General features: G+C 42.2%; 2 protein-coding genes across 4 annotated transcripts in view; both read left to right on the top strand.

The window, feature by feature from the left end:
• Nucleotides 1-4361: 4361 nt before the first annotated feature.
• Nucleotides 4362-6042, top strand: LOC311014962 (uncharacterized protein). The gene is made up of 2 exons (XM_084011935.1): nucleotides 4362-4746; nucleotides 5413-6042. Exons 1-2 carry the CDS (start codon nucleotides 4423-4425, stop codon nucleotides 5740-5742), a joined length of 654 nt encoding a protein of 217 aa, XP_083868061.1. The 5' UTR covers nucleotides 4362-4422; the 3' UTR covers nucleotides 5743-6042.
• Nucleotides 6043-8524: 2482 nt separating this feature from the next.
• Nucleotides 8525-13007, top strand: part of rufy2 (RUN and FYVE domain containing 2) — a 36941-nt gene continuing 32458 nt past the window's right edge. Inside the window, exons 1-2 of one of the 3 annotated variants that reach the window (XM_084015016.1) lie at nucleotides 8525-8788; nucleotides 12886-13007. The exon at nucleotides 12886-13007 is cut by the window's right edge and continues 52 nt beyond it. In XM_084015016.1, coding sequence (XP_083871142.1) covers nucleotides 8713-8788; nucleotides 12886-13007 — 198 coding nt within the window. In that variant the 5' untranslated portion in view covers nucleotides 8525-8712. Of the gene's footprint in view, nucleotides 8789-10032; nucleotides 10759-12885 lie in introns of those variants that run through there. The other 2 variants (XM_084015015.1, XM_084015017.1) reach the window with 2 other exon arrangements.

The raw sequence follows: 13007 nt of genomic DNA, 5'->3' as shown, positions 1-13007 counted from the left end.
CCATCCCATAGAGGTGGTTTAGACAAAAAACACAATTATGTATTGATAGAAAAAGTTACATTAACTGGCATTGTGATGCAGCAGGGCTGTTTTCTTTGTTAGGTGTGATTACTGTCGAATAGCGTAGTGTTTTTAAAGGATCACGTTTAAATTACCCTTCAGAACAACAATACACAACATGATTGGTTCCAGGCTTGATTTGCTGAGAACATGTCTTGTGCAACATCTTTTTGCAGTTGGGTCGATTTCAAATATTGGAGCTTTCATGAATCAATTCACCAGGGACATGTTCATTAGATTATTTGGGGGTTATGTGACAGTGATGGTGGAGAGGGAAAAGGAATATGGGGAAGGAGAGGATGACATGCAGCAGAGGGTCTGTGGATCGGAACCAGAGACTTGTTGTGCCCATGTAGCCAACATACAACCACTTGGCTGTCGGATCGCCCCCACAGATACATTTCTATCCAAATACAATGAAGGTTGAATACAACAAAGTGCATTTTAAAGTTTTCTGTAATGTATCAACAATGAATGGAAAGCTCCAGATCAGAACATGTATGATCAATAGGGTGTGTGTGTGTGTGTGTGTGTGTGTGTGTGTGTGTGTGTGTGTGTGTGTGTGTGTGTGTGTGTGTGTGTGTGTGTGTGTATATTAGGAGGGTTAGTTACGGGATCATCTCCTACTGTCAATGAGGTGTGAACCCCAGACTTCTCACGTCCCCCTCCCCCACCTTACACCAGCCCAGGTGTCAAAGCCCCCACTGAGGTGACACTTATCACTGGTCTGGGAAAGCTGCTCTGCAACAACACAAAGACTCGGATCACACACCAGAGGAGGACTCGGGCTGGAAAATGTGTCTCCTTCTCACCCGATACGAAGGTCTGTAGATTATCAGGGCTGAACAAGATAAAATAACTGGGTTTCCTTGACAACAGAACCATGGCAACCAGAGAGATTGCCATGTCTCTTTTAGGCCTTCCAATATGTCTATTACACTGCACATTGAGAGATTTTTGCCCAACTATTCGCTGATCTACATTAAATGGCTCACTATCGGGCACAGTGTATTACTCACACACACACACACACACCCACACACACACACACACACACACCCTTTTACACTGCCTTTTTGTTGCAGACACACACACACACACACACAGATTTATCTATGACTACCTGCCTGCTGCCTGTTTTTAGGCTGTCTTCCTCTGTTCTCCCTCCTCCTTTCCTCTCGAGATAAATATGTCACTCACAATGCAGATTGTGTGTGTGGGTTCTGTGTGTGTGTGTGTGTGTGTGTGTGTGTGCGCGTGTGTGTGTGTGTCATCATCTACTTAGATCAGATGTCACAACACAAACACATCAGCATTAAGAACCCAAAACATTGATTTTATGGCCCGCTTAATAAATACATACTTAGGTTACACAGCTGTGTAGTTACTCCATTATTATAAACTATTTATTTTGAGTTTCTCAGGTTCACACTGCAGACGAATAATACGTCATCAGGACAGAGAGGACAAACGTGAGTATAGAGTCTAAACATTTGTGGGGAACAGAAGCCAAATGGTTTCAGAAGTGACCTTGTGAGCAGAGGGTCATCGGTTCAACTGCCTGGTAGGAAAAGTGGCCGTCAAAACACTTGAGCTGCCCGTCAGTGGCAGACCAGTTTATACTGTCGGAAGCTGCAGGATGTTAAATCGCTGGAAATCAGGTGTCTTCTGTATCAAAGTGACAAGTTGGCGATTAAACTGTGTTTAATGTGAATTCAAACAAAAGCAATTGCTAAGGTTTGGGCAACAAAACCACTTCTGTTAGAAAAAAAACATCACGGTCGAGACTTGGGGGCATGAACGCTGTTCTTCTCCTCCTGGTTGAAAGACCTGCGATTGTTCGGCACAGATGAGCTTACGTTGCTGCGTCTCATACACCAGCTGGGGTTGTGCATCAGAATCAGATGCTAAGAGGTGTGTGACGAAACTCCCTCGGTTTGTGTTTTCTAATGTCGTATCTGAAAGCAGACTTGTAGGAAAACGCTGAACTGGAACGATTTCTCCAAAGGTTATGTTTTATTTAAGTGTTTCCTTTGTTTTGGAAGCAAGACTGGCAGAAGGTTTTTATTGGTCATATTTTTTTGGAGAAGCTTAAACGTTACATCCCTGCGTTTCTTGAACCTTTCTGAGAAAGGTTTTGGAACCTTTTTTTGCAGGAAATATTTGACATTTTCTGTGCAATCATCATATTTTTTTTGAGATTCCATGTTTATTAATCCAAATGGAACAAAACTGGTAACCATCACTTACATAATGTATGTTTGCCCTTCAAATGAAGGTGTCTTTCTGGATCCCAATAATAACAGGTTGCTCCTCGAGTGTTGTGGACCTGTAGTCAGTTTGTACTGTAATTGTCACAGTAACTGGGTGTGCCAGCACTAGTGACGTCCCCGTGATAATAGCTGAAGGTCTCATAATTGGTGTTATCCATTGTCCCGTCCTGTAATCTGGACCGTCTCACGTGACCAATCCTCCAGGTGACGCTTTGCCTCCAACAGAGACGACGTTTGATCTGCCACGACTTGCCATCGCCTTCAAATGTAAATGACATCGGATGCAGCGATGCAAGTGTTCTTCACGCCTGCCTGGATCAGGCCACGCGGTTACCATTTTAAAACTATTTAAATTAGCCTCCATTTAAATTCTGGCCTTTGATAATCCGATGCTGAACCTCAAACTGACTGAAACAAGATATACAACCCAAATAAGCCTACATGGAATATGTAATGGCATTTAAAGAAAATCAATTTAGATATTTTTCATAAGAGGGACAGCAGTTTATACATAGAATAAACTAGAGAACTGCACACCACAGCAAATGATTTATTATGATGTTTTTGGCAAACAATTACATTTTACAGGGATATATATACAAAACGTGCACTTAAAAAGCCATCCCCAACCTGATTGCAATTATGTTAATTACGAACTTCATACCATAAGCAGCACTTCTGGTGTGCGTTTACCACTACTATGTTTCAGTAGCATGGATAAAAATATTTTAAACCCCAAAGACACACATCGGGAGGAAAAGAAAGAATAAAATACTATAATCCCCAAACATTATGGACAATGACAACCCAACACACTCAGCCACATGATTTCTAGTCCCTTTACTTTGTCTTCAAAGGAGAAGGCCGTTAAATGGTTTTATGTCGAGGACGGTATCGTGTGTCCTTTAAACTGGGTTCATTTAACTAGCTCAACTGTTCACTGAGTCAACACATTCGGAGAAGGAGAGATGCAAGTTCTGAAGAGTGTGCTGATAAGATGACGTTATGCTGAATTGCTGATTTAAATGTGTAAGAATTGGTTGAAAAACTTGTATTTGTATGAACTTCACTTATTTCAAATATTTTAAGAAAAAAAAGGAGCTACACTGCTTTACTGTAATCTGTATGAAGAAAGTGAAGTAGTAGGAATAACTAGAAATGGGTTTAATTTGTACGAATGCCCTTGAAAATATCTATTATATAAATATATAAACACCGGTAGAATATTATCTGTTCAGATGAAGTTAGTCTCTGGGTTTTTTATTTTGAAAAACTAGATCAATCCCTAGTTTTCATGAACACACTGTGAGAATTGGAAGCATTTATTATGAAAAACAGGCTCATCCTCCACTTCCTGTTAGAATAGAGCTTCTATACATGCTTCTGCTTTTATTTTTTGATAAATCAATAGCTAAAAATACATACAAATGCATGAATTTGTGTCAAGTTTGAACATTAGACCATTCATTTAAATTGGGAAAAATTCACAGAAAATCTTTATTGACGGTTTGGATGAGTATAGTAACAGCAGAATTGAGTTCAATGTTTTTAATGTTTCAATGGAGTTTCTACGTTGAAATATCAGGAAGGATTGAGATGCTGAAAAACAGATGGAAGAATAATAATAAATATGTTCGCACCAATAAATAGAGACAAGAGCGAACACGCCATCTAGTGGAGACAGGCAGGAAGCACAGTGCTAAGAATTAACGTATAATGTAATGTAGATGGGTGCCTCTTTTCTTGGGACATTTTTTAGATAGATTCTGTTTTGAATTTTAAACATAAAAAAAAATTGGGGCTTTCAGCTCTAAAGCTGCTCCACTAACTTTTTATGCAGGAGCAAATAACGTCTATAACTATACCAATACTACACACAATCAACATTTGAAGAAGTGAAAACCAGTGGAGATAACTTGTATATATGTATAAATCATGTATATATCACACACACATATATATATTTATTTATTTTTATTTGTATTTTATTTTGAATGAATGGAGCTTCGCACTTCCTTCGCTTGAGCAGGACGAACCAGGTCGCTGTCTGCCGACGAAAGGACTTCGCGATGAAGCAGAACACAGAAATATGAATACTACCGAGAAGAAACTCGCGGACTTAATACGCGAACACCCGAACCTGTACGACCAGTCGCGGCGGGACTACAAGGACAGCCTGAAGGGGCATCTGTCGTGGAGGGACATCGCAGACAACATGGGGAGGTCGGAGGAGGAGGTGAAGCTGAAATGGAAAAATCTACGCGACAAGTTCTGCAAGGCGAAGAAGCGTCTGGCCAAGAGAAGCTCGCCTCTGCTCCCCGACGACCCGCTGGAGAGGCCCGTCCCGGTGCTGTTCAACCAGCTGGCCTGGCTGAGCGCCTACGTCAAACCCAGGGTGGAGGCTGGGGACGAGGTGTGTTCTGTCTGTCTGCCTGCCTGCCTGTCTGTCTGTCTGTTCAAAATAGATTGGCTTCAAACATTAGCGGTAGCTCGGTTAGCAGTTTGAGTGATACCGTTAGCTAACGTTAGCATAACTGCTAACTGTAATCACATTTGCACTCTGAATAACATATAACGTTATAATATTATACGTTACAACGTGTAATAATGATTAATACACAGCTGTACATCCAAAACGCTCACTAGATGTAATGTTGTACAAAGTATTCGCATTCGGGAGAACATCAAACTGACATTCTGCACTCTGAATATCCGGGTTTGTTTTTCAAAATAAAAGCACATGGTGGTAAACCGATAACACAAAATAGTACAGCCTTGGTTTTTGAGGCTGAAAGAGATCACTATTGATAGATTGATGATCCATAGTTATTTTTATGTTATCCTGTACACAAATAATAATAATAATAACAATAATAATTGATAATTAATTTTTATTATTTTATTATTTTATTATTTTTATTATTTTTATTATTTTATTATTATTATTATTTATTATTTTTATTATTTTATTTTATTTTATTATGATTGTGTATGTATTTATAAATATATATAATGTGTATTTGTGTGTGTATGTTTATGAATATATATATATATATTATATATATAATATGCCACACAGGTAGCTGGGAGTGGTGATGATGTGGTGAAAGAGCGAGATGAAGACGAGAAGGAGCAGCACTGTCCCTTGCCCATCGTTAGTACGAGCGTTTCTCTTGTGGAGTCCTCTCCAAACAACCATCAGGAGATGGGAGTGTCTCTGAAACGTAAAAGGCCAACCAGCACAGAAACTGAGATGAGCTCTGCAGACGCGCTCAGCAACCTCAGAGATGAAGATGAACTTTTTCTCCTCAGCCTTCTGCCCTCACTGAAGAGGCTCACCATTAAAAAACGCATGGAGGTACGGATGAAATTCCAGCAAGTGCTTTATGCTGCAGAGTTTGAGGACTAAAGGGTTCATTGTAAGACCGTACATGTTGTATGTTTGGTGGTAGGGTTTCTTATGTGATGTGTAAATAATACTTTTTAATATTTATTTTTCGATCACTGCTATTAAACATATCAGTGTTGTAAGAGTTGTCTCTTGAGAGCTTTATTTATTGGGTTGAAAACAGAGAAAGTCTCCTAATTTTGAATGCAGGTAAACATTGAGTTGTTACTTAATTAGGTACAAATGTGCTGTAAAATCTAATACAATCTAACTGTATCTATCTGTAGATTAGACAGCTCATTAACTGTATAAAGATATCTCCTTTATATTTCTGAAAGGAGTAATTTCTACTGTATTTATTGAGTTTTTTTTTTTTTTACAAATAAATATTTTCTTGCTCCAGAAAGAGTTCTCACTTCCTGTTGTTTTTGTGGATAGATTTTAAATAAGGCACTGTCAAATCAAATTTAAGTGTAGTTGCTAGCAAAATGTTTTTTTTTACGTTATTATTATTATTATTACAAATTAAGTATTCGTTTTTATCATCCATCCAGGTGTACAATAATCCCATTTGTCTTTGTGGCTCATTCTGGTTTACAGAAAAGCATGAGTACATATATTTTAGGGATAATGCTTTCTAGCTGCAGTGATATTTCATTCTATAGCTGCAAAGTCATTCAGTTATACACACACACACACACACACACACACACACACACACACACACACACACTAATCTCTGGTCTGTCTGAACAAGGACCTCCCCCTCTGTTCAGGGATTGGTTGGTAACAACGTGCCTGACCGTCCTCTGATGCAGAAAGCCTTGTTCACCAACATTTGTACATTTTCATTCATATATTCATGTAATACACGTTGGTATGAGCAGTGTATTATGCTAATATATGAATGGGCCTCTCTCTTATCCCCCCCACTGTTTAACCCCATATGAGCCTCCTCTCGTCTCCCCCTTTGTAGTGTTACTCCCCCCTCCCTCCCTCCCTCCCTCCCTGGCTTCCTGCTCTCTTGTGATTGGGTGCTGTGTGGGGTGATGGTTCCTGTTGGTGATGTCTCCACAGTGTGTACCGGCTTACTGCTTCAGAACTATGGAAGCTTCACAACAGTACCTCTATAGATAGATAGAGAGATAGATAGATATCTCTTCATCATCTGTGTGGAAGTAATGGTACCTGACTGCTGCCGGTCGCTGCCACAGCTGACGGGAGACTGACACCCTAAAGCTCGGACTGTACATTCTGCCAGGAACAATCAAGAACAGAACAGTGTCGCTGCTTTGCACTGCCCCGAGGTGAGATGCAATAATTGCATGATAACATACCGCACATGTTCATGAGGGATGATGTTAGTCTGATCACAGTACGGCGTCTTATACCACTGTGTGAACTTTACGCCTGCCTCTGCTCTCGTAGGACAGTATACTCCCTGTTTCTTAATTTCTGCTAATCAAAGTTAAGAAATTACAGCATCAGAATCTGCGCATAGCACCACTCCATCACTACTGCAGAATGAAAGGCTTGCTACTATGAAACAGCATCTCTCCGCCCTATTGGTCGAGAGAGGTCCCTTTGAAGGCTATTGATTGGTTGTTCCGGCTGTCTGCTGTAAAGAAGGGTGTGTTCCTACGGTTGTTAACACGGTCACATGGTACAAACATCCCACCCTGGAAGTAGAGTGTTTGCTTAGGTGTGGTTCAGAGATGAGAGCAGAGAGACAGAGCGGAGGAGGAAAGTGGACGCAAGGCCGCAGGAGAAAGATGGAAAAATGAGAAACTGCAAAAGAGCCTGTATTACATTTACATTTCATGTGAAATACAGACGTGTAGGCTAAGCTACTGGCATTGTTATAGGTTTGAAAATATAAGTTACGTTCAATTCCAATCCATTCTAGGCCCAAATGCGATGCATAGTTGTTTGTTGTTATTATCAATGAATGTGTGAACAGCCTCAAAAATGCACAGGCAAGCAAACCTGCTGGAATGCAGAAGAGAGACTCACAGATTATTGCAATGTTGACAGGGAAGCAAACGGGTATCAGGGTAAAAAAGACAAGTCAAACAATAAATAGGTAAACAGAGAAACTGAAAATATATAACACCAAGCCAGCAGCACCCTGAATCATGAGTCCTCATGCTGAATTAGACAGAACGGACGATGGCAGTAGAGAGACTCAGCTGAGGGCTGTTTGGATCTGCAAGAAGGCCGTCATATGATCCCTGGTCAGCCGTCAGTCATTAGAGAGAGTGACCAGCAGACCCAGAGAGGCAGGGACAACAGAGAAAGAGGAAAAACATCGGTGCCGCTTGTAATAAAGTTAGCTGTAGCCTCCAAACTGTGACACTTTCTCTTACTATGTGGAATGGAGCTAACGCTGGTTGTTGGTGTGATCGGAGGCTTTGACATTCTCCTCTTACATCACAGGGAGGTGGAGGCCCACCGGATGCATTTCTCATAAGCTGCCACTTGAAGAAAAGGTAAAAAACCTCCTTCTATTCTGAATTCCAGTGATGATGTTAACATTGAATCTAAACGTATTAGAGTCTGAGGGAAGAAGCTTCCGGCATATAAGATTTCTGACAGTGATTTGCCTCTTCTTGTGGTGGAGGTGTGAGTGGTGTTTGTTTGACTCAGTGAGGAAGAATGGAAGGCAAATATGTATTGTTGTTTTGACATAATCCTTGAAGTTATCCTTGTTTTGTGTACAACACAGAAGCAAAAGCATTTGCATTCCCCGGTGTGCTGAAATGTGTTTTTACACTCTTTTCTTTTTTATCTCCCTGCTTCTAAGATTCGAGGCTGTCTTGCACAGCTCTGCAGAGACGCCCATCCTGAGACTGTGCCCAAACTGGAGCAAACCATATAAGAGTGTCATCTGGTTCCAGGGAATCAGAAAACATAACTTTGGGCCGCTGTCCCAACAGAAACCAGAACACTGGGAGTCACCCCATGACTCAGGGATCTGCTTGATTTACAATCATGTACTCCCCTCAGAGTCTCCACCGCTGGGGCATCACTCACAGCGAGAGCATGGAGCGGTTAGCCTACAGCCAAGGTAGGTCGGCAAGTGTTCTTTGATAATAAACCTATCTATTCTATGATAACGCCTGTCAACTCCTACTAAAACCTGGTTTCATACAATGTCCCTGGAATGACTTGTGAATAACAGTTCCATCGATTCATGTCACTAAAACATTGTTTCCACTCCGACCCTAAACCTTAAGAATAAACAGGAATGTGCGTGTTATCCATTGGCCCTAATGTGAGTGAAAGTAAATTAATTTAAGGAAGCAAGTCTCGCAGATGGTTTCACCTTTGACAAATGTGAATATTTGCTTGTTTTCTTAGTTGTCCATTATAGTAAAGTGAATATCTGGGTTTTAGACTGCTGGTCACACAAAACAAACAAAATCATTCTATGACATTTTATAGACTAAAATAATAAGACGAATAATCAAGGATATAGTCATCAAATCAATTGATGATTAAAATCATCATTAGTTGCATACGCCACGCATTTCATGTTGCATGATTGTTCCACTAGAAACCTTAAACAGGGTATAGAAAGACACACAGCCTAAACCTCTTTACTGGTGCCTGTGTGGGTGTTCATTGTTTCCACTGATCAGCTTCTAAGTTCTACTGAATACGGGGTTTGAATTGCTATTTAAGAACTTTCCTCTGTAGGTTCATGGAAATACTGAGGTCATGAGTCCGAATTCCCCCCTTGCAGAACCCCACCCACCAACAAATGATTAACAAGCAACCAGTCAAACCCTGTAAATGTATCTGAGAATAATAATAATAATAAAAAAAAGTGCGTAACTTAATTTAACTGTTTATCATCGGTATTTATTACGCATTGTTAAGGAATGTCTTAAAAAAATATACATTTTGTCTAAAATTATTAAACAAAATGTAGTACTACTAGTACTACTAGTATACACACAGAATATTATTGCCAAAATGACCAGGAATACAGTCACAGAGGAAGTATTCAGATCCTTGACTTGGATAAATGCTAGTAAAAGTACATTCATATTATTCTGTTTGACAATTATATTATATTAAAATGAAAGTAGCATTTTGGGGTTTTTTTTATTTTACGTGAAAAAAACGTTGAAATATTTAGATATATATTCTGAGGTACATAAACAAGTACCACGGTACAGCTCCATTAAACGCGCGCACACACGCACACGCAGTTTACCATCCTCCACCTGGATGCGGCCCTGCAGTTCTCACTTCCAGCAGCAGGGGGCGGCACACCCACCCACGGCAGCAGCCACTGAAGCCATGACGTAGTGCTGCCTTTGTGTGTGTCTTGTGAGCCCGTTGACACCGCCCCTCCGGAGGGGCAACGGCACCGCCAGAAGCCCGGCCGTCGGTGTGGTTTGCTGGCTGTGAATCTCGACGACACCGCGATGATCGGACTTGTATCCCGGGAGCAGCCGCCCGCGTCGCCGCCGCTGTTGCTAACGTTGCTGACGTCGCTAACGATGCTAACGTTCACCATGTAGATCGAGGTGCGGGACGACGGTTGATTGTGGACTGGGTGAGACCTGTCACTGCTTCGGCCGGGGGGGGACACACGTCTGGGTGAGCGTCCATCGCAGCTAGCCTACTAACCGGCAGCTAACGTATGCATCGGACCGCTGTCGCACCGACCAGCACGACCGGAGCTACACTCTTATTTGACGGGCGTGGACATGGCATCGCCCGCGGAGCACGACCTGGCTCTGTCCGAGGCGGACGGCGGCAAGGAGCGGGCTCAGGTGTTCGGGATTCTGAGGCTGCAGGAGGAGAAAGCAGCTGTTGGGGATAAAGCGAACAGTAGCATCGCGGTGCGAGGAGGAGGAGGAGGTGCTGGTGCTGGAGGAGGAGGAGGAGGAGCAGACGGGCGATGGCAGGCTCCTATCTTCGCCTTGGCCAGGAAAGCATCCGAGACCCTGTCAGGGAGCATTCACGTGCTGCCCAAAGTGTCGGAGCACAGGGCGTCTCTTCCCGGTGGCTTGGCCGTCCAAGGTGGAGTATTGTCAGCAGCAGGGCGGTGCGTGGAGGGGTGTCTGGTTCATAGTAGACGGTGGGATGTTGTAGGGGAACACACAGGGATCTAACGTAGCTTTGCTCATCAGTCTCTGGTCAGCTGGTCTAGATGTGCCAGTGTGACAAACCTAGTGATGGTTGGTTTTATAGATCTCCTGCTCTGATGGCACATCCTGTCTGTTAATGGGAGCAGCGGTGCTGTTGTTGTTTAATCCCACCAAACCGTATGTTTGTGACAGTATGAACTCCTATACAACCAGAACTAACTTCATCCATCCATCTGTCAGGATTCAGGGTGAAGGCGTCCAGGTTCACCCTGGACCTGTCCAGGCATTCACACAGACAGACAAGCAGACAGACAACCTCACATCCACACCTACGGGCAGTTTAGAGGTCATGGAGTCACTCGCCTGCATGGGTTTCCCACGCTCACACAGGGACAACATGCAAGTTCCACACAGAAGGCTGGACCAGACCAAGCCGGGTTCAAAGCCCTGACGGGCATCAATGTTAACCACGACATCCCCGTACCGCCCCGCTATTCATTTCATACGTTCATTATTTTTATTTTCATCTGTCTGTTAAATGTCAGAAACTTGCAAAACACGTCCATCACAATTTTTCAGAGAACATGGAGACGTATTGTTCGACTCACAGTCCAAAACCCAAATCTATTGATTGTCTTGTTATCTGTTATGTAAAACAGTTCAAAGCAGTGAATAATCACATTTAAGAAGCTCAAAGGTTTGTTTTTGTTTGTTTGTTTGTGAATCATACTATTATATCATAGCTGCTGGTTAATATTATCTGTTGAGCGACATCTTATATTGATTTAGTGGAGCTCTGAGCTATATTGTCTTAGCTATATTTTTTCTATGCATCCATCAGCCAGTGTCCGTCTATCAGCGGGACCCCACCCACCCACCCACCCACACACACACACACACACACACACACACACACACACACACACACACACACACACACACACACACACACACACACACACACGTCTTTTATTTGAACACGAACACAGTAGATTAAATTAGAATGACCTCCTCAGAAGGACCATTTAAATCCCAACCATTTCATTACAATTTAAATCACAATGGAACCATCCAGATTGTTGTTGTAGCTTTTCCGTCCTCAGCATTTGATGTATTGTATAGGAGAAGTCACATGTCGACACAGACAGTCAAAGGGTTACTGTTTTTTTTCCCCCAGCATCCTCGGGGCTCTCTGTCATGCTGCTCGTCCCAAGAAATCCTCCGTTGATTTGTCGTTTGCTTGGTCTTTAGTTTTGTCTACATTGCCAGGCAACGTATTTGCACTTAATCACCTGACATTGTTCCGTCGCTCTGGTGTTCGACTACACATTAACCCAGAGGTCGGTGCACACGCAGAGCGTTTAAAAGCATATCTCTGTGGGAGGCTACAGGCTACGGAAGGCTTCCTGCCATGGACATGTTGAGTACCATGTCTGTTCACACCAGCTATTGATTGCTGAGGCTGCAGTAAGACAGTTATGTGTATGTGTATCTCAACAGCTGCAAACAAGGCAAATATCTAGCAACATTATAAAAATGTATGTACCGAGTGTGGCTAAGTAAATGTAAGCTAATTCATCCGACTCTGGTTTGGAAGAGTGATTACACACTCTATACAGATAAAGATTTTAGGTTGGATTCTGCCTTCAAAGTGCAGGAAGCATGTTTCTGACAGTCTGACTCGGTTTTATCTATCAGACACAAACCTTTCGGTCATACTCACGTTTCTAACTAAGGTTTGATGACTGGATATTCATCAGAATGAAGCCATTCACAGTTCTAAGATAGACGACCAATTATTTTTGCATCCTGTATGTAAATGAAGCAATAATGAATTGATGTTACATTTTTTACGTTTTTATTATGCATTTTTAAAAACGGCATTTGTTTTTACACTGTGCAAATGAACCCACTGTACCTGTATTACATACACGTGTTATTCTTAAATTTAATATTATTGTGTGTGTGTGTGTGTGTGTGCGTGCGTGCGTGCATGCGTGCGTGTGTGTGTGTGTGTGTGTGTGCGTGTGCGTGTGCGTGTGTGTGTGTGTGTGTGCAGCGCTGCGAGACCCCATGGCCATGGAGCGAGCCAACCTGCTGAACATGGCCAAGCTGAGTATAAAAGGGCTGATCGAGTCGGCTCTGAGCTTCGGACGGACTTTGGACTCGGACTACCCACCT

Source organism: Eutrigla gurnardus (genome assembly GCF_963514095.1).
Source record: "Eutrigla gurnardus genome assembly, chromosome: 1".
NCBI classification, from domain to species: Eukaryota; Metazoa; Chordata; class Actinopteri; order Perciformes; family Triglidae; genus Eutrigla; species Eutrigla gurnardus.
Note: the sequence above shows the minus strand (reverse complement) of the source record. Positions and strands in the feature narration are given on the sequence as shown.